The 22,796-nt window shown below is 46.2% G+C and overlaps 1 protein-coding gene across 1 annotated transcript in view; it reads right to left on the reverse strand.

Moving 5' to 3' along the window:
* Positions 1 to 3,243: 3,243 nt before the first annotated feature.
* LOC133353673 (protein sister of odd and bowel-like) overlaps positions 3,244 to 22,796 on the reverse strand; it is a 29,886-nt gene continuing 10,333 nt past the window's right edge. The window contains exons 4-9 of the mRNA XM_061570103.1: positions 21,905 to 22,320; positions 19,274 to 19,433; positions 15,727 to 15,908; positions 13,955 to 14,038; positions 11,065 to 11,151; positions 3,244 to 9,901 (exon numbers count right to left, since the gene is read on the reverse strand). Coding sequence (XP_061426087.1) covers positions 9,651 to 9,901; positions 11,065 to 11,151; positions 13,955 to 14,038; positions 15,727 to 15,908; positions 19,274 to 19,433; positions 21,905 to 22,320 — 1,180 coding nt within the window. The 3' untranslated portion in view covers positions 3,244 to 9,650. The remainder of the gene's footprint in view (positions 9,902 to 11,064; positions 11,152 to 13,954; positions 14,039 to 15,726; positions 15,909 to 19,273; positions 19,434 to 21,904; positions 22,321 to 22,796) is intronic.

The following is a 22,796-nucleotide window of genomic DNA, read 5'->3' on the forward strand; positions in this document are numbered from 1 at the left end:
CCCATTTGCCCTCACTGTTCCCCCGCGTGACCGTATTACAACCCAACGCGTGACGTGTGTTTTCTTAAGTCCTACATATGCAGTCCGCATATAGTCAACCATCTCGAGCAATGCTCCATACAGCCCCGTACATCATTCCGTACATCGTCAACAAGCTTAACTCCGTAACAACAACCAAAAAAATGTCACAACACGAATCATTAACACGGCAACCCACGGGATATTAAGGGAGCTCGGGACACCTGACGGAACAAAATTAATCATTAACTGGCCCCTCAAGATAAACAATCCCAACGCCGTAATTAAAATGAACAATGTTACACGCGGACACCCGACACGAACGCCGCGACCAGACGCAACTTATAGAAAGCAAATTGACGCCCCGCAACCCGGCGAGAAAAATAAACAAAAAATAACACGAACCCCAACCCGGCGCACGCAAGGATGGATGAAGTGTTAATAGGGGCCGGGTGTGTGTAGTATCACGCATCGCCTGGCAAGCTGTGAAGAGCAGAGGGCAGCTAGGTGGAGTACCGGGACGCCCCGAAGAATCTTGCATGGTGAGCGCGGCCTCCTCTTGCGAACCGCAGCCGCCACTCGCACTCGAGCAGAAGACGGGGGCGCCACCTGAACGTGTGGAACTCCCCCTCCACAGGCGTTGATGTCAGCGGGAACGGCATTTTAGCGGGAACAGTGCCCCGGCCAGCCGCCGAAATGGCGGCCCCTCTGCGTGGCCCTCATGCCCGGGCTTCCCCAGCAGTGACAACGGCGTCCTCTCCCCGCGGCTCCGGCGCCCCTTCCCAGATGGTGGTGAAGCAGCGGTGCGATGCCAGTCCTGCCACTCCGTGTGCAGCGCCATCACTCTCACTGTCACCGGGGCTGCCATCCCCGGGGCTGTTCGAAGGATGGTCGTGACGCCGTCCTCGTCGCACGAAGGCGTCCAGGTGAGTTGTTTTCCTCGTGTGCTCATTTTACTACCCTAGGATAACACATAGCAATATTTATTTTCCCGCAACTTCTTGACACCAAATGTAGTTCGTTCGAATTAGGTGCACACACACAGCTTTGAGGGAACATTATTTATTAGAACGGTAAGTAATATAACACTGTACATAAGGTGGTGACCACCTTCCTCAAATCACTAACACTCTGGAACACTTTACAGCGTGACCCAGGCAGGCAACGGGCTGCCTGGTCACGGACGACGACCCAGGGACTTGAGGACCAATGATGTCGTCTTCACTTCGGGGTTGAACAGCCCCGCTCTGCGTTCACACCCTGCTTATAACCGCTCAGGCGTGTCCGGCTCTGCCCAGGCCACGCCTCCCTTCCCCAACCTCTGGGAAGGTCCGGGTCCTCCACCACGTGACCCCCCAGGCTCCCCCTTGGGGCCCCGAGCCCTCGTACGGGCCGACACAGTAGTGACGTCTTATGTCACTACATATGTAAGTGTGAGTCGATATGTGCGTGTAAGTCTATGTGTGTGTGAGTCGATTTGTGTGTGTAACTACGTGTGTCGAAAGTCTATGTCTGTGTGTGAGTCCATATGTGTGTGTGTGCGTGTAAGTCCATGTGTTTCTATGTGTGTGGGTCGATGTCTGTGTGTAAGTTCATGTGTGTCTGCCCTTTTCGCCAGGGCAACGCCGGGTACTTACCGCTAGTAAGAAATATTTTTAAACTTTTGAAAAAAACATTTTTGAAAGCACATATTTTATTTATAAATGTAAATTTTCATTATAACTTTTTTTTCTCGAGTACGGTAATTGTGAAACGCATGGCGTACGCATGAAGTGTCCATAAAAGGTGAATCGTGTAACTGAGAACTTGTGCTATGAGAGGGAGGCAAGCGCCTTACGCGAGGGATGGCCGAAACAGCCAACGTATCCGGGCTTCATTTATCTTGCTGAACAGAGATGTTAACTACCTCGCCTGGTATACAGAAGGTCGCGAGTTTGTTGGCGATGCTGACGCCTGCTGTATATATCGAGTTTGCGTGTTCTCCACGTGGTCGCGTGGATTTTTCTCCAGGTCTTCTCTCCACAGGTAGAAACGTGCGTTTCAGAGTATTTGGCTATCCGCATGAGCCACTTTGTTGCGCTATCATTTGTGACAGCCAGGTCGCTTCTGGCAAACAGCCATATAACTCAGTGGGTCATTAACTGGTAAAATAAAAAAAAAGTGTTTATGGTTTAAAGCCAAAGCGAGAGGTGGAGTGGATGTGGTGTGCCGGGTCTGGTCATCATTTCCGAGTTGCAGATGTCTGGCTGTAATGAAGCCCTGCTTGTTGCGTGTGTAGTGATATGGAATAGGTAACCACACCTTGTAGCGCTGGCTGCTGGCAAAAAGCTCAGCTGCCATGGCAACCCTGTCGGCTAGAGGTGGCGGGGTAGGCGGGAGGAAGGGATGTGGGGACGGAGGAGGTACGGGAGAAGCCCGGGAACCTTCTAGGGGGTTCTAGAAGGGGGGCGTAGCCAAGGGGGGACGAGGTTGCGCTGGGGGGATATAAGGGGGACCCCGGAGAGGACTCAGGGCCGTTGTTGGAGTGGACCCCTGGAGCCCGTCAAGTCCCATCAAGTCAAGTTCCGTTAAGTCTCGTCAAGTCTTCGTCATCGACAACATCGTCTTACCCTGGTCTCATCGTTGTGGGTCACGCAGCCCGTTGCTGTCCTGACCTTACTATAGTATTCTCAGTGGCTGCGAATGCTATAAATAGAGCGCCTCCTGATATCGTGTCTCTCTCGCCTGTCACTACACGTGTACCGAGGCAGTTCCTGAAGGCAGACGAGGAATTCGGTGCGCGAGAGCAGGTTGGAGTCTTTTTGGCAGACATCTCTTATCTACTGCTGGCCGATCGCCCCATCGTGTTATTGCCATGCCCGATTACGGACTGTCAAATGACCTATCTACAAAGCCTTAAATTGAAGCACCAATCGTAAACGTGACACGCAGACACCTCCGATTAGCACGGATGGCTATGTACGGTGCGACAGAAGTTCAACATATCAACATCTATAAGCCGCTAAAACTCAGGTCTGATTACGGATACGTTCAGCACAAAAAAACAAGTTGTGGCAATTGCTACGTTATAAAACTCCACTATCTACGGTTTAACGCGGTCTGTGAACGGCATCATTGTTTACCGTCAATGTATTTCCTTTTCATAGCATTTAGTTTGCAATGATGACACCTGCACTCGAGCAAAGGTTTTTTTCATCATTTCGTAGACCAGGTTACTCCTTTTTATTCAAGCATTTGTTTTATTGATTTATAACCAACAACATTTCTTGCCTATAAAGTAGCACAGCTTCAAAGGTACTTGATTGAAGGTTACACAAACCTTTTGGGATAAACCGGCATAAACACAACGTAAACACATCGTACGTGCACAGGCACAGTCTCACACAGCCGATCAACTCAAATGTATCGCTCCGATGATTACAATGAACCAAGTGCAGGGTGATCCATTTATTGTATTGATCACAGAGAGATGATGGGCTGAGTCAACCTCCATCCAGGATTTGGTTGGCGAGATGTTAACTCCCTCGCCTGTTATACAGAAGGTCGTAGGTTCGATCCTGACCGACGCTTGGAGTTTGCATATCTCTCTCCCCCGTGGTCAGGACTTTTCTCCGCGTTTAAGAGTATTTAAGCTGCGATAAAATTCCACATAAGCCACTTCGTAGAGATATCATTTGTGGCCAGGTCGTTTTATAGCTCGAATGGGCCTTATACCTGGTACAATAAAATAACATGATTTAAATTAGTTTCATTTGATAGACCGACAACACCCCGACCGAGTGCCCCATTCTGGTTTGCCAGTTCCGATGAAACCCCCGATTGCTCAACACATTCTTACCCGCCCAAAACGGACACCGTTCACGGCAGGAAAGCGACCTTGCTCTGCCGGAGCAGCCCTTAACGCGCGACATCGATCCCGACAGCGATACCATCCACGCCTCGCTCCCCGTGCGGCAGCGTGCGACTGGGTTACAAGGGGAGGTTGCGTTGGATGGACCACCCCCAACACCCTCCCCACCGCCCCCACCCTCCCACAATGGAACAAATTGGGGTTTATAATCAACGATTTTTGGGCTTAGATCGCGTTTATTTATAAATGTGTCGTAACCCTCCACCACCCGACACGGCCAATCAGTAAAAAATGTGTCACGTTGACAAAGACAAATAGTTCACTGCTTTAGCCCACCGGTGTGTTGAAGCAACAACATTCACAATTTGAGTACGACGTTTCGCTGGTAATTACAACCAGCATCATCGGGCAATTCGCCAGAGGGTTACGACACATTTATAAATAAACGCGATCTAAACCCAAAAATCGTTGATTATGAATAACATTGGTCGCGAAAGCCTACGTGTTAAATTGGGGTTTGGCCCCCCTTGCACGAGCTGCGACGCGCGCACGCGTGTACGATTGTCTGTTAATGGTTATCGGAATTTCGCATTTGAACGTAGCTGCTGCCCCCCACACATTTGGAACCTGCCCAGTTTCGTCTCTTGGCACATCTCCGTATGTGTGTGTCCTCATTTAAACTATCCATTAGATTTTTTGGGTTAGATCGCGTAAATATAAACGCGTCTTTTAACTCGCCACCACCCGACACAGCGAATTAATGAGGTTTGTTAGGGAAACAAAACGTGGAAATTCGTTACTAATTGTAAATGTTGTTGTAGCTTTACTCTCCAACACACAACCGGTGTGCTGTACTAGTAACGAATTGGCATGTTTTGTTTACGTGACAAACCTTACTAATTGGCCGTGTCGGGTGCTGGTGGGTTTAACGAGATATATATTTATGCGATCTAATCCAAAAAACTATCTTATTGATTTCGTTGGTCGCGAAAGCCTCATGTGTCCAACCAAAAACAAATCATACTGGCTAGGTTGGCAAAGTGCACCAGGCGAGATGTAAAACAATAACGTACACTGTATTGAGATCGGAGCTTCGCATTCAAATGCCGTTTTCTTAATACAAAAAATATCCCTATTATTTTAGTGGGGGGGGGGGGGGGGGGGGTATCTATAAATGGATCACCCTGTGTTTCAAACTTCAAATGTACAACGAAGCAGATCCTACCATCAAAACTGATGCATTCACCAAACCAGATGCATTAACCGAGGTTTACCCGAGTTCATAGCGGCCCTGAGAACGATTGTTAAAGGGCGCTTTATAAATTTAAAATATTAGTCATTCACGTCGCATGCACGGGTCAATGTACAGTTTGAACGAGTTTCTTTAGCTGTATTATAAGCGGTTCGCAAACCATTTGGCATTCCGTCAGGTGGCACTACACCGCGTTGTTAAACCGCTCTCCCGAGTCCCGAATGATCAATACGGTAGGGTCCCTCGGTTAACGATGTTAATGGGTTCCACGAAAACCCGTCGTTAATAGAAATAATCGTGAATCGAATGTAGGAAATGCACATTTAGAGGGCTCCATTTGTTCCGAGACGATCAGAAGTTGACCTTTTTTTCCCACCCTAAAAATATTCTTTGTAATATTAAAACACGCAATTTTAATAAATAAACGTTATAAGAACATGTTAAGTATTAAAGAGAGCTGTGTTTTTCCATAAACAACACACATCAAACATTGAAAAGCCAGCAGCCAGTTGCTCCCAAAACGCTCATCGTAAGGGGACGTCGCCGACTGGCTGAGGTCTGCTGCAGAGCCCACTTTAGGAGCGCTTCGATTGGCCGAAATTGGCGGGGCCACGTGACACCGTAAAACAAAAACGTTAATCGAAAATGTTCCGTTAATAGAAACAATGGGGACCCCTTACGGGGAGAGGCGGATCTTTAATCAAAATCTCGTTAATCGATTGGCATGGTAAACCGAGGGGGCTACTGTACAAACGACCTTGGATGCTATCAAACGGGCTCAATGTATGCCTCAAAATGCCCACGAAGAGACCGCTACAGGTACAATATTGCAAGGGTTCCTAGCACCATTCCAACACCGCAAGGCAAGGTATAAGCGGCCCCCCGCTGGGCTCAAAGAACGGCTACAAAATGCAAGGTCAGAATATTTGTGGGGGGAAATAAAAAATATTAATCACCTTCATCGTTTTCTGTAATTCAATAAACGGCTCCCGTTGATGACATGCGAGATAGTTGCTCTCTCTGGTCGATGTAGTGCAATGACTGGCGTGTTATCGTGCCAAAACGAGTCTCGGTAGGGACATTACCGGCCCAAGTGTTGTTGCTTGATACCCCGTCGAGCTGAAGTAACTTCCGAATGCCGTACTATTAAAAAAACTTTGGCAGTTTTTAACATTGGTGATATTTTTTATGTAAAGTATTCGCTGGCTTTGCACGAAAGGATTACATAGCTGTCAACCCATACGGTTTACCCCATATTCTTGTACAGGGAAAATTAATTTTCAGGTCCATACGGTGTACAGCCGTTTCAATACGGGAAACAACAAAATCACGTCTGTTTGTTTTCTCCCTTGTGATGGGACTTTATAGGATGAACGTTGAAATGTATAAGGGCACGGGGTGACCAATAAGGCCTGAATTGGTCTGTAGTAAGGTAGGCAACTGATAAGGGATTGACAGGCATGGGATGATGGGCGCAGGTCAAGTGTACCTCCAAATGACAACCGAAAAACAAAGCATGGTGAGAACATGCAAAATGAACAATTATTTAACAACAAAAATTGTTAAATAATTTTCCTATTTTGACACAAAAGCATTGGGCGAAATTGCCGTGAGCAGTTGGACTGCAGTTTTACGTTTAAGACGACACAATACCGCAAATGATGCAGTGCCACTTGATTTTAGGCGATCACCTATCAAAACTACTAATGTAAAATCATACACAAGTCAGTATTTTTTTTTTACAATCTAACCTTGTTTTACTTTGGTCCAATTATAAATACATTCTATCTCAATGAACTGTTTACGTTAAACATGCAAACCTTCGCAACCAATGGTTCACGATCGATGTTTGGGTCAGACTGCTTAAGTATGTTTGCCGTACATCATCCTCCACCTGACGCGGCCAATTCATAATAAAGTCGTCGCACGTGAACGAACGTCCAAACTTACTACTGCTTGAGCATGGCGGTGTGTGAGCGAACAATCCACAACATTTATAACTTGGTACAAGGTTTCGCTGCTAGTTACAACCAGCATCATCTGAACACTTTCAGGATTTCTGGCAATTGCCCGCCGCTTGTTCACGTAACTTCATTAATTTGCTGTCGGGTGCAGAAGGGTTTACAACACACATTTTCCCTTGAGAGCTGTTTTTTGTTGTGTTTAGTTTGTTGTCCTCCCGCACCTCCGATGAGCACGGTTGGCTACGTACGGTGCGAAAGAAGTTCAACAGACATAACTACACGGTCTAACCCAAACATCAAATATGGACTGTATACGACATAAACAACTAATTGTACGCAATTGATAATTCTGTGAAGTTGATTATGACGAGCCAAGCGGTTTCCTCCATATAAGTGGGATCGCAATGCTGTCTCCACAAGGTCCTGGCTCGTCGGAACGCAACGGGGGGGGGGGGGGGGGGGATTTCACGAGTTTCTCTCAGACCTCCGTGATCCACCAACCCCTGCCTGGCAGGCTTGCGCCCAACGAGTGGCCTCGCTCTGCTGAGCCAGCGAGTGTAAATCAAACATTCCTATGGGTTCAGACTACTCTATAAAATGAGCAATATATTAAATATATCCTTTGATTACATCTTACTTAAAAAGTTGTAGTCCTTTATGTCCTCATTTTTGTATGCGTACGGTGCTGTTTGAATTGCATACTTGGAGGTGCATTCAGCTCAGTGATGCTACCCGTCTTCCTCCAAGATGACATGAACTCTTATGTATGTGTAGTACAGGGTGCGTCAAATTTTTGTTTAACACTTCTGAGAATTGCAACAATACCACAAGAAATGTGCCTCCGGGCTCTGGAAACCATCTGGAGAAGATTCCAGGCATGTGTTGACAATGATGCGAACAAATGGAGACTGACTTTTTGAAGCTATTAACATACATTTGTTATTATTCCATTAAAAACAATAGTCCCATATAAGTGAAAATATTTTTTTGAAGCACCCTGTACATTGAGGGAAAACAAAGTTATTTTCCTGCGACAGTAAACTGCGTGAAATCATAGCCAGGATATAAAAGAGCACACAACCTTTTATTTAAATTCACGATCGTTTGCCTAAATTAACGCCTTCCGAGATCACCGAATTCTCGGCACCTGCATTGGCAGCGCTTTCCCATCACGTCAGGTGCTGTGCACTTGGCATCCTACAGAGAACATCTGACGGGCAGCCACTTCACCTAATGCGCAAAAAGCGCTTGAAACTCTGCCGCGTGCAGTGTTGTCGCGCGATCGGGGGGGGGGGGGTCTCTGCCCCAATAGGTGGCATTCATTGTTCGTCTTCACGAAAGGATTATTGCGAAGCCATATATCGTGGTCACACATTGTGTATACACACATTCCCAGTTGATAAAAAGCAGGCATCATGCTCTCCATGCATCACTGGCGAACCGGCTAAGGAGCAGCAAGGGGCGAGCTGCAACCTCGCATTAAAAATACCAGACCAGCTACAAAGACGACGACCTCAATTGAAACAAATGTTGAATTGTAAAAGATGCACGATAAATATATAACGTCCTATGTAGAAATTACTTCCTTCTACATATGAAGGCATGCAAGGTCTTTACATGCCAAACATTACATTACTGACCGAGCGTTTGGCAAAACATGGGAAATATTAGTGAGCACAAGAGTCTCTCATTTGTTATTTACAGTTTTTCAACAACTGAAAAAGTTTGGTCCGAGAGCGTAAACCGTCAGTCATTTCAGAATTTGCGGGTGAAAAACTTTAACTCGGTAGATTTGTTATTCTGCAAGGACAATGTATGCTAATCTTGGAAACTAACCTTGGAATGGGGACTGACATTCGTGTGGGACGTTGGAGATCGTAAAAAAGAACAACGCTCAAATTTTCAATTTCCTAACAGTGCTTCGCGCACCACCGCGGCTACAAAGCACGAAACAAGCCAACGGCTCTCTCGCCGCCCACAAGAACGTTGGCGTTTTAACGGCAGCGCGTAGAGGCGGATGCCAGCGTGTCCCCGACGGCACAGATCTACAGTGCCACGCCAGGAATCGGCACCGCCGCACGCATGACCCCCCCCAAGCTTCGCGGGCGAGAGACTGCCGCGCGTGGGGTCTCTCGTGCCGCTCGTTCCGATTCCGCTTTCATTTGGCACTCACCAAATTGTAAATGCTGTGGGTTCACTCTTCAACACACCGGGTGTGCTGAACTAGTAACAAATCGGCACGTTTTGTTTACGTGACAAACCTTACCAATTGGCCGTGTTGGGCAGTGGCGGTGTTTAACGACAGGGATCTAACCCAAAAAAAAACCCTCTTGTGGATAAGTGCTGCACGTTTGATCCCAACTTCAGTCCTGTCCTATATTAAATACGAACATTTCCGTAAAATCACGCATTGCAAGTTTTCACATTGAACCACGTTTGTTTACATTCCAAAAGGCGAAGCCTTGTTTCGTACACCGGCCATTTATAAAAGGAAAAAAAATGGTTTTTAGTTTTATTTCAATGCCGACGTTGAATCCGTGCCTGTGCCGTAGCCTGGCGCGTACACTCAGGCCTGGTCGCAGTACAGCTGTGAGGCGAGGTACACCAGGTGGGCGTTGGCCTCCCCCGTCGTGATGGTCACAGACGCCTGCCCTCCTCCGCCGCCGTCTGTGACGATCACCTCCGTGGGAAGGTGGGATGTTGTCATGGCAACCAATTGCTCTATGGGTAGAATATCGGCCTCAGATTTCGGTTCTGTTTTCAGGTATGACGTGGAAGAGTCCTCCATGTCGGTCTTCTTATTGGAAAAATTTTCACCTGTGGAAGAAAAAAATTCGAATCAGATCTGCATATGGATATACATACGGTTTAACATGTAGGCTTTCGCGACCAATATTATCCATAATAGGTTTTTGGGTTAGATCGCGCTAATATAAATGTGTCGTTACACCCGCCACAGCCAATTTGTAAGGTTTGTCACGTAAATAAAATGTGCCAATTAGTTACTAGTGCAGCACACCGATGTGTTGGAGAGTAAACCCACTACAACATTTACAATTCGAGTACCATGACGTTTCGCCAGTAATTACAACAACAACCAGCCTCATCAGGTGACTGCCAAATCTAGTTGTCACCTGAAGGCTGTGTTGGATTGTGACTGGTTTAATGACACATTTATATTTACGCAATCTAACCCAAAAAAACCTCTATTATGGATATATACATATGTTGTACTTTTCCGCACCGTACGTAGCCAACTGTGCTAATTGGAGGTGCGGGATAAAGACAACAAACTAAACACAAAAAGCAGTTTTAGAGAAATGTGTTTTCAATCGAGATGATTTAAAAGTACACACAGCTCCTGTGGCTTCCTCATATCGAAAGAGCATTCCAGAAGGCCGCAGAAGTGCATCTCAAAGCGCGCGATACGGTAACTGTCTTTGTTCGATGGTTAGCCAAAAGCCACTGTGAGGATGACCGGAGTTTGCTTGATGGTTTATGCAATAAACATCACCTGAAAGTGTGATCTGTATGATAGTGGTGTGGGTCCTGTGATTACAGTAAATCATTTCCTTTGAAGTTGCTATTATTCTGATGCTAGTTTACCCTGCTAAAGGCACCACGGTGGCGAGATGTTAACTACCTCATCTGGTGTACATCTTTCGGATGCGCATCTGTGGCCGTCTGGAACGCTCTTGCTTACGATATTCGGCTCATTGGAGCGATGCACTTTGAAATCAACATCTAGATTGACAAACTAATTTCTTTACAACTACTTTTTGTGTTTAGTTTGTTGTCCTTCGATTCGCATGGTTGGCTATGTACGGTGCGAAAGAAGTTAAACATATACACGTATAAGTGTTACAGCTCTGCAACACTGCCGCCCTAATGCAGCGTTCGAAGGTAAATGTTTAGAAAGCCGTGTATGCTGCGCTGGTTTTATGTTCACCATTCAATCCTTGCAGCCTACGCCAGCTTACCCAAATGCACGCGGTTGAGGTGCTTGCGCAGATTTTTTGCATCCGTGTACAAGTTTCCACATATTTCACAAATAAACGGCCTCTCGCCTGCAGAAAACACAAAAATGTTACACATCTGTATTAATATACAAACAATGCTGCTTTAAGCTAGTGACCAATGTTTAAAACCATAAATATCAGTGAATTGCGGTTAAGATCCCAAGTGGGAAATAAAAATACTATAAACTGGTTGGTGAAGTGGAATTGCTATTAAATCTTGATTTAAAGCTTTTGTGACTGCAGGAATTCATATTCTTTGGGTCTTTCGGTAAAGTCACGTAGAAAAGTTCAAAGTAAATAACAAAAATAACAAATAACTACGACGTTTCCATCGCAATGCAAGCGGTCGTCATCAGGCTGAAAAATGAGAGGAAAGCTGCTGAAGCAGACTGTTTTAAGGTTTTTAAATGGGTGTAGCCCAAGGGTCATAAACGAAGTGGGCGGGGCAATTGATGTTAATGTATGATCGGAGGGCGACCTCCACAACGAGTGCGCGGAGATGGCCATGTTAATGTGAGAGAAATTAGCATGTTAATGTCAGATCCTCAATTTGAATCCATCTTCTCGGTTGAAGTTATGTCTATGTTTGTATATCTGGATGGCTTCATGGACAAATCTTTGGTGGTATCCAGACGGCTTGCAGAGCACTTTGGTATCGGAGAAAACAATATCATGAGAGCCCTCAGCGTTGTAGCAGTGATCAGCCACGGCGGAAGAGTTCGTCCTGCCGTGTTTCAAATCTGCCTTGTGCTCGCGAATACGGTCTGATACATGTCGTTTCGTTTCCCCCATGTAACAATCACCACAAATGCAACTCAGTTTGTAGACCCCAGAGTACTGCTACTCAGGAATGACATCTTTTACAGATGGGATCAGATCACGGATTTTGTGTACTGGACTGAATCGGACCTGGATCTTGTGTTTGTTTAAGATTTTGGAAATCTTTTTGGTAATGCCTGCTATGTAAGGTAATGTGATGGTTCTGATCGGAGTCTCAGGGGGTTCTTTCTCCATGGTTGGAGAAACAGCTTTGCGGATGATACGGTCCGAATATCCATTCATCTTAAGGATCCGGTGTACATGTTCTAATTCACTGGCCAGGTGGTGTTGGTCAGAAATGCAGTGGGCCCTATGGTGTAGTGTTTTGATGAGGGAATTCTTCTGTGCCGGATGGTGGTGGGAATCAGGTTTCAGATAGGAATCTGTGTGGGTAGCTTTCCTGGAGACAGAATGTCCCAAAGAGCCATTAGGCCTCCTCTCAAACAGAGAGGAGGCCTAATGGCTCAAACAGAGAGGAGGCCTAATGGCTCTTTGGGACAAACATAGATAAAATAGACATAACTTCAACCGAGAAGATGGATTCAAATTGAGCAATCATTGGAAGGATGCTATTAACCAAGTTAAACATTAGCTGCCTTATAGTTTGTATTCATATCCGCATCTCCAGTATTTTACTCCCAGCCCTGCTCACTCCCATCACTTAGAAATTTGCCGTACAGTGTTTCGAGCCTGCAGAGCGCTCCCCCACCCCCCAACATGTCACAACTTTAGGTCGTGCTTTAGCTTTTAGGACCATCCTTGCCGTTCTCCTCCAGCCCACGCCCCGTCCCCACACTCACCCTGGCTCCTCCCCCCCCCTCAGCTAAATAATCCCTTGTCACAGTCATCTCTTTGGCATACTTCAGCGATTGTTTTCGCTGTGGTTGTCCCCACCTGATGATGGACCGAAACGTCGTGTTTTGTTTTATTTTATTTTCTCTACCTAAGTGACTTTACCGAAAGAACCAAGAGTATGGATCCTTGAAGTCACGAAAACTTCAAGTCTAGAATAGCCACCTCCGCACGCTCGTCGTGGAGGTCGCCCTCCGATCTGACATTAACATGCTTATTTCTCACATTAACATCAACAGCCCCACCCACTTCGTGTATGACCCTTGGGCTACACCCATTTCAAAATCTTTAGAACAGTCTGCCTCAGCAGCTTTCCTCTCTTTTTTCAGCCTGATGATGACCGCTTGCGTTGCGATTGAAACGTCGTAGTTTTTGGTTATTTTCTTTGAACCTATCTACGTGACTTTACCGAAAGACCCAAAGAATATGGAATTGCTATTCTCACTGTCTATCATGATAAAATAGTTAGAGGCTTAAACAATCTAGTGCTGGATGACGAACTTCCCATGCTGTACCAGCAATGTGGATTTCATTTTACAATACTTCTCCATTCTGGTCAGCGTGTGTGTAGAGGGGGTTGGGTGGTGGTGGCCAGAACGAGTTTATATTTGCGCCATGATGACCAGATGTTAACTACCTCGCCTGGTATACAGGAGGTCGTGGGTTCGGTCCCGACCCTGACGCCTGCTGTATTTATAGTCTGCGTCTCTCTTTCCCTGTGGTCGTGTGGATTTTTCTCCGGGTCCTCCGGTTTTTAACTCTCCACATTGAGAATCAACATCATGTGTTTAGAGTATTTGGTTGCTGCTAAAATTTTTCCACATAAGCCACTTTGTTGAGCTATCATTTGTGATCAAGTCACTTCTGAAAAAGAGCTACATAGCTCAGTGGGGGGGTCTGACCTGGTAAAAAAATATTTCTAGATTTGAAGCTTTCGTGACTGCAATGATTCATATTCTTAGGTTTTTTTCGGTAAAGTCACGTAGGTAATAAAAAACCTAAGAATACAAAAATATTTACTTATTTCAGTTTTTATTATTTAATTTGTATCACTCACCGCCGATATTATTCGTAGCTGGGAATCAAACTCAGGTCACCAGGTTCACAGTGCAGTAGTGTGCTAACCACTGACCGTGCGGCCATTTATACACATATGTTCACAGTCATTCAACAAACTCACCAGTATGCGAGCGCGAGTGTTTTTTTAACTCCCCCGAGGAGCAAAAACATTTCCCGCAGGTGTTACATATGTAGGGCTTTTCACCTACGCAGGGGTAACAGGATATTGTTTACACTGCATTGGTTAAACAACCACTTGTAAACTCGTACAGTACAACAAAATAAACTCCCACATTCAAATGAGCTGGACAGGACATTGCTGGACCTTCACCAATGTTCCAAGCCAGTGGTGGAAATTCCACATTCCCTTGACAAGGGCCAGTATCTCCACTTACATGTTACAAAGTGGTCCTCGTTTTAATTGGCCCGGATTATTGCTAAAACCATTTTTTAAAAGATTAATATTTTTTACAACAAAAGTAAATACATATAAATGTTGAAAAAGACAATGACAATATTCAGCTAAACCGGAAGCTGATTAAATCACGAAGACAAAGGAAACTGGATATAAAACTAGGGTTTTTGCTTCCTCATTCAAACTGTGCCGTTGGTCTCTTCTCATGACATCAAGATACGTCTCCATATGGGGCTCTCACATTCAGCACCACCCGAATTGAAGAATGCCACCCTGCCCCCAAAGGAGAACATTACGTAACTTCTTATCCATACGAGGGGAACCAATCTTTGCAGACCTAGGGAACAGTGCTCGTTGGCGTGTCAAAACCAACATTCTACAGAGAACATGAAAAATAAAATGATTCTGAAAATATACGTACAGTAGAACCCCTCTTAATGACCACCCCTGTTAATGACTAATCGGTTAACGACGGGCCTCCATAGAGCCCAATGTGTAGTGTATAGTGTAGTGTAGAGTAGTGTATAGTGTAGTGTATAGTAGTGTACTGCCTCCATAGAGCCCAATTTGTTCGCTTACCGACCATTCCCCAGTTAACGACAGGCTGTTGTACGTACAGTAAATATTAATGCGTGTATTTATTAAGCATGTTTATTTAAATATTGTGTGTTTACAATGTTGTTGGTATCTTTATGTGTTAATATCCATTGTTTCAATATTAGAACGTAAGTTGTTTGGGTGAAAAAGGGTAACTTTCGATGTTGTCGGAACAAATTAATCCTTTAACGTGTACTTCCTATACTCGCTTAACGACCAAATCACTTGATGACTCCTTTCGTGGAGCCAATTACCGGCGTTAAGAGGGGTTCTACCGTATATTACTTCATCAAATCGTGTTCTCAAATCGTCTTGGCCCAGTCAGAGATTTGGACTGAGACCAACTCCTCAAAACAATCAAGAACCCGGCTTAACCACTTTCCCGTTCCGAGACGTCTGTAAGTCACAGTGTGTGGCGGTGTCCCATTCACCGCTGAACCACTGAACGCGCGACCGGTAATTTTTTATTTAGCGAGGCGTAGTAGTGCCGCTGTTTTTAAAGACGTTGTTACTCACTGCAGAGAACCGTAGCAACACGACTGCCGCACTCTACGATAATCGCCGCCAAAACTGTACCGCACACCCTCCCGCATGGCCTTGTGGAAGCCTCGGTACCGATTAAGTTATTTTATTAAAATGTTTTATTCCGGTTTCGTTTTGATGATGTACACATACGCACGTCATAGGTTACGGAATCGGAAGAAAAACTGATGACGTACACGTACGCCTGTACGGGAAGACAGGCTGGCCGGGTCGTTCCTGCCGTCGTCCCCTTCTAAGAGGCAGAAGAAAAAGAGGAAGAAGGAGGAGAAGGTGAAGAGAAAGAGGAAGAAGTTGAAGAAGAAGTTGAAGAGAAAGTTAACAGGAAGAAGGCGACGCACCGGTGTGCTTGCGCGCGTGCGTGATGAGCGAGCTGGACACGGCGAAGGTCCTGCCGCACACGTTGCACACGTAGGGGCGCTCGCCCGTGTGCCGGCGCACGTGGTAGGTGAGCGTGCTCGCCTGAGCGAACCGCTGCCCGCACGTGTCGCACATGTACGGCTTCTCTCCGCTGTGTTTCCTGCTGGCAGGGGAACGAGATGGCCCCTTAAAAGTTGTTTGCTTTTACGAAACGGCGCTTTTCATTGCATACATTTAATCATCGTATTTTGCATTTATCGTTATCATGTATGTACGTATGTATGTATGTTGAACTTTCGCACCGTCCGTCGTCAACCACGCTAATCGTGCGGGGGAAGGACAATAAACTAAACACAAAAAGCAGTTTAAAAGAAACGAGTTTTTCAATCTAGATGATTTAAGCGTGCATAGCTCCAGTGTCTTCCAAATATCTTCACGATTCATAGGCACACAACCCCGTAGGTGTCCCCTGCACATTTCGTCTTGTAGTGGCAGTATGCTCAAGTGGTGCCACATCTTTCTGGCAAAAACCTCTCTGATGTCGCCGTTAATCCATTCTCTATTTGGTCTTCCCCTCTTCCGGTTAATTTAAGACTTTAATTTTACATTGCGTCATTCATGGCAAAAGTATCCTACACCGCTGTACATTAATTATATATAAGGACTGAATCCCGTACACATGGTTGGCTACGTACGGCGCGAAAGAAGCCCAACGCACACTCACACCGAGCAAATGAAAACCCCCTACTACTACTACCAAGCAAAATCAAGAAGGGAATACACAAATTAAGAAATGGCACTGAAACAGAAAGCACTAACAAACAACAAAAAGGTTATTAGAATCAAACCCCAAAAAATCAGTCGTCCATTACGGCGCTTAAATGCCTCAGCATTTCAAAACACCTCGCATCACGTCTCGAACATTAGAAGGACAACCCTGGTCGCTGCTGTCCCTGTGCGGAAAAAGGGGACTTTTCCACCGGCTTGTGAGCAGGCTTTAGTTTTCCAGGCGTGGTGCTGGGGAAAGGGGAGGATGATTGCCGCAATTCAGAAATTTTCGGGGCGACATTTTTGGGAATTTGGCAAGTTTGGACGATGGCACCAGCGACACAATGGCCTACTCGTATCCAACGACGGTCACGGGTCCTTTGACGTGCGGTGAACCAGTGGTTATCAACGATTAGATGAACTGTCGGATATGGCTATTGTTCACAATTGCACCCAAGAAAAAAATAAAAACATATTAGTAAAAAAAAAATTAAACAAAAATTTATATAAATAATAATAAAAAATAAAAACCTCCATTGCGAAGCAAGCGGGGCCAGTGCATCGTGTGCATGATTTACCCGCAGCGTTAACCAGGGTGGCCTGCTGGAAATGAAACGTGAATCTCTGCAGCGAACGGCGAATGCGCCGCTCCTGCTGTTTGAGTGCCCGCTGACACACTATTTTACATGCTTTTATTTAACTCACTCTGTCTGTTGTTGTCGTTGTCGTATCCTCAAATCTTGTAACTCAATTTTAACCCACTTCCCAATGCGGTATCGACTGCAAACTTGGTATACTTATGTCATACTGATGACAAAACTATATTTTATAAAAAATAAAAAAGTATTTTTAAACATTCATTTTTATATGTTATGTTTCGGCTTGGGTCTAATTTTCCATGCTCAACTGATGTTAGCTGTAAATCACCACGGTCCCTTACGTTATGGCAAGCTTTGCGGCCACTTCCTGGAGTCGTGGAGTTCTGCCATTACGAGTACAGTACATTTATTAAAGCGTGTTTTTTGTAAAGTATTTTTAAATATTACTTATTTCAATGTCAAGACGCTTCTCATTAGATGCCATTTAATCAATGGAATACATATAGCTTGGGAGTATCAAGGTAAAAAAAATGTTGCAATCAACGCTTTGAAATACTGTACAAATATTAAATATTAACTTTTTATATCAAATGTACTACGACGCAGAGGCGCGCACACGAAGGGGACGAGCATCTCTTTAAAATATTCACGCGGCCCAGTTCATGCATCCCTGGTGCCGTTTGACAGGCCGGTAGTGGTGGTGGTGACGGCTTAGACCATTGCCTTGTACAGGACAGGCGAGGTTGTTAACATCTCGACCACAGTGCCGACATGTTAACTTCCTCACCTGGTATACAGAAGGTCGTGAGCTCGATTCCGACCCTGACGCCTGCTGCATATTTTAAGTATTCATGTTTCTCTCCCCGTGGTCGTGTGGATTTTTCTCCGGGTCCTCAGGTTTTTCCCTTCACATTTAGAAACATGTGTTTATCGTATTTGGCTGCAATACATTTCCACGTGAATAGCCACTTCGTTGCGCTATCATTTGTAATAGCCAGGTCGCTTCTGAAATAGAGCTATATTGCAGCAGCAATGAGGGAAATCTGCAGAACTCTGGAGAAAACTTGCGCTTAACGGAACATAAACTCCATGCAAATAGACGCCCGAGTCAGGAATCAAACCCATGCCCTTCTTGCTGTAAGGTGCAAAGTGTTACCACAACGCCAACCCTGTTGCCCCAAAGGTGTTCATGTAACACTCACGTCAACGGGATATTCTACAGAACCAGAGTAATGCCAAGTGTTGAATAACGCGGAACGGAACTGCGTGACCGTAGTGAGCGAACATGCGAGCTCTGATCTGTCCGTCTAAATATAAACTTGTCATTCATCCCGCCACAACTGTGTTATCACCTGTGTTGTTATCAACTTGTGATCACCGTTGTTATCACCTGTGTTATCACCTGTGTTGTTACCAACTTGTGATCACCGTTGTTATCACCTGTGCGCCGTTGACATCAAACAACCTGCATCTTCCGAGGAATCATCCTCCTGAATTCCTCAATATCACCACTTCTATCATCATAAAAGCATCAAAGGTAATAAAAAAAACACATCGCTGTTAATTATTTATTTTAAGTGATTGTTATTAATTATTTACAATTTCCCCCCCATGTTCACTCGAACCAGGAACCGTAACTCCATTTTTCCCCAGTGGAACAAGGTTTTCTTCATTCGTGAATTCTGCATTCGCGAGCGTATTCACGAGCGTAACCCTTGCAGATAGAGATGGTTTAATGTACTTACATAATTAAAGAGGGCATGGTTGCAGCCGAGTCACTGAGTACCGTTTAGCACATTTATCACATCTTAAAAAACAATATTTATTTATTATTATTATTCCCAGGGTAAGGCCCACTGAGCTATGTAGCTCTTTTTTCAGAAGCGACCTGGCCACAAATGATCGCTCAACGAAAGTGGCTTATCACGTGGAAATCTACAGCAGCGCGTATCTAAATATGGAGGTAAAAACCGGAGGACGCGGAGACCGGAGGATTCGACGACAGGGAGAGAGACACCGTGGACACCGTGATCTCCGAATATACAGCAGGCGTCAGGAGCGACATCTAACCCACGACCTCCTGCATACCAGGCGAGGGAGATAACATCTCCTCGCCACCACGTCGGTGAGTGCTGCAATTATCATGACCCGCGATACATACCTCACGTGAATCTTCAGGTTGCTGGATGTGGCGAAGCGCAGCCCGCAGACGTCGCAGCCGTACGGCTTCTCGTCCCCGTGGTGCATGCGGGTGTGAAACACCAATTGACACTTCTGTGCGAACGCCTTTCCGCACACTTCACACACGTAGGGCTTTTCACCTGCGCGCGTGCAACACACCAAGGCGTGGACCGTTTTTGCATGACATTTACGAAATGAAAGTCGCCTTGTTCAATGCGACAGCTGCTGTGTCGGTGGAGAGCATTTTTAAAATGCAAATGTGTACAATGAGCTCTGCTATCCCAGGTGACGTTTTGGGGATGTGAGAGAATATAGGAGGGGGGTCGACTTTTTTGAAATTCAAGAAACGGAGCAGGAGTCCTGAAGACTTGATTTGAAGCTTTCGTGACTGCAGGAATTACTCTTTGGTTCTTTCGGTAAAGTCACGTAGAAATAAAATAAAATAAATAATAGAATACGACGTTTGATTGCAACACAAGCAACCGTCATCAGGTGTGAATGCAAGCTCGGAGAGAGACAAATATACAGAGAGAGAGACAAACACAGACACGGAGAGACACACACACAGACATGCTAATTTCTCTGCCCCAACCCCCCCCCTCTCTCTCTATTACCCTGTCACAGAGGCATTGTTTCTCTATCTCTGCGTGCGTGTCTCTCTCTCTGTGTTTGTCTCTCTCTCTCTGTGTCTCTCGCGTTTAATTCTGAGGGTTGTGCAGGCTTTGTTGCCATCATTATTGACTCGGTAATTTTCTGACCGCAGCTCGAGTGAGTGAGTTGTGATAGGTATGCGGGTGCGGGCGATGTGCGTGTTTTTAAAAATGGTGTAAGTGGCGCATTTTCAGTGGAATGTGTATGCAAATGCTGTGCTAGTGGAGTTAGAAAGTGACGTGTATATGTGTAAGTTCTGTGTGCATGCGCGTGCGTGTGTGTGTACGTCGTGAGGAGCGGTAGTGCAGCTGTTAGCGCGCTGCGCTACGAAACTGGCGACCCCAGTTCGATTCCGGCTCACGGCAAACACCAGTGAGGATTATCTTAACGGTCCTGGGCCTCCCCTAGGTCGACTCAGCCTTAAATGAGTGCCTGGTGCGGTGTGTGTAGTGACCATCACCACTGGGCGGCCGTGTGTGGTGCTGGCCACCCATCCCCTCATGTGCCATGCCGGCCTTGATAGGTGCTCGCTAACAGCACTTGCTCCGACAATCTGTTCAGGCTATGTGGGGGAATATTTGTCTTTATGTACGTCGTGTAAGCGAGTGGTGTGCGTAGACCATGTCTTTGTACTACCTTCATCATCTCACGCCTCGTGGGTCAAGTTACGTGACCAATGGTGGAGCCAGGATATTCAGGTAGGGGGGGAAACCCCTCCAGCAATGAAAAATGATAGAGGAGTTGTTAGTAAGTAAGGACTTATCCCTTGCTTTTTATTTGACGCGTGTGCGGCGATGGCGCAGCCATCGATCAAGGGTCGAATTCGAACCGTGTGTGATCGGCATCGCACTCACTGAAGGTGAATGCCTTCAGGGAAGTCGTATACTGTATACGCAACTGCGCACAATTCTGTGAGTCACTTATAACTGCTTTGCCGTTATTTATTGCCAATTATGGACTCAGACTATTGTCCTATCATCTCATAGAGTCCCAGGCACATAATAATACTGTAAGCTACACGGTAGCAGTGGGGGTCGCAAAATACCGATTTATTACTAATAAACACCAATGATCCGACCGAAATTAGGGATTTCGATCGGATCATTGGGGGGGAACGTGCCACCCCACCCCCCCCCCAACTGGCTCCGCCAGTGTACGTGACCATACTTCACCACGCTGGTCAGTGCGGCTCTGTGAAGGACCATAGACGTACAGTGCAACAATGGCTTTTGCCGCGACATTTTTTCATAAAACTGCGGTACTGCAGGTGCCCTCAAATGCACTCAGTGCCCAAGCCAGGGAGAACAACACTGCAACGTCATAGGTATTAAACATTTACCATTTCCCCCCCCCCCCCCAACTCGTACCAGGAACGGAACCCCAGTTTTCGCGTTGAACAAGGTTTCTGCATTAGCGAATTCTGCATTTGCGGGCATTTTCACGAATGTAAGTCCCCGTGGATAGTGGGGAGGGTTTACCATACTCAATTTAAAGAGGGCATGATTTCAGCCGAGTCGTTCATTAAAGTCTGTTCTAAAACGCTAATTGGACATATCGCTGCCTCTGCAGACAGCTTCGCCCTCAAAATGTGAAAAGCTGCGCCGCTGCAGGTGCCCCCAAATGCACTCAGTGCCCAGACCAAAACTTTGGAGAACAACACAGCAACGTCAAGCGTCAACAGTGAAAGTAAAACCTTTCTTTTCTGATATCCGACACAGACGAATGTATTGAGAGCCTGCCAAAAAAAACAAACAACCGTGGTGGTGCTGGTGGTATCATAACGGCGGTTTCTTCCTCGTCCCACATTTACATGCCCTAATTTTTTTTTTAAGACTTTTCACACGACCGTTCTCCGGCTCGAAGGAACGGGGCCGAGTGGAGTAAAACGCTGCGCTGCCGGGGTGAAATCGTTCAGTACACCCAATGCAAAGGGGAGGGGGGGGGAGAGGCCAGCTCGCACCTGTGTGTATCCGCATGTGGGTCTTGAGCTGGTTGCCCTGCGTGAACGCCTTGTCACACAGCGAGCAAACGAATGGCCGCAGGCCCTTGTGGATGCGCGCGTGGCGCCGCAGGCTGCTCGGCTCCGAGAACTCTTTACCGCATGTTTGGCATATGGGCTTTCTCCTGGAAAGGCGCACGCTGGCCGGGTCGTTCCCACCGTCATCTCTTTCCAAGCCCGTAGGCGTCCACGTGTCCGGCCAGCCGCCCGGCGCGTTTTCGTGCCGGCCGGCCTCCTTGCTGGCCTCCTCGCTGGCCTCCTCGCTGGCCCCCGGGGGAATCTGCTCGGGTGCCTTGCCGTTGCTTGCGCAGCTGCTTCCGGTCATCTCGGAGGTGGCGTGTTCGGCGTCCGAAGGTTGGGTCGGAAAGCCGGCATCCCTGAAGAAAAGAAAAAAAAGAAAATTCGCATGTGGTTAAAAGATAAGTAGAAGTAACCGCAATACATTTCTACGGCTTTTGTTTTTTTCACACAGCCGCCGAACTCGTAGGCACAAAAATGTCAAGCGGCCCGGCAAAAAACAGCGCTATCAAGGTTGGAAAAGATAACGAGTCAACAAGTTTCCTGAAGTGCGTGAGATTATAAGAGCTTGGGGAAAAGACACAATGGGAGGGAATTCCAAAGTGGAGTGGTGTGAGGCCAGAAGCAGAGAGAGATGAACGTCGTGACCTGTGGTGTAGTGCTTGAAGTGTGGATGTGATGAGAAACCATCTGGTAGACCAAGACGCTTGAAAGGAAGGTAATGTTATAGCGACAGAAAACAAGCTATATTCCGAAATATGCATTTTCACTTGAAGAATGGCTCTCCATTCATTGTCGACGGTAGAGAGGCGGTAACGTATGCCCGTGCGCGCGG

Source organism: Lethenteron reissneri, chromosome 44, assembly GCF_015708825.2.
Source record: "Lethenteron reissneri isolate LAM-NWPU_2019-01 chromosome 44, ASM1570882v1, whole genome shotgun sequence".
Lineage (NCBI taxonomy): Eukaryota > Metazoa > Chordata > Hyperoartia > Petromyzontiformes > Petromyzontidae > Lethenteron > Lethenteron reissneri.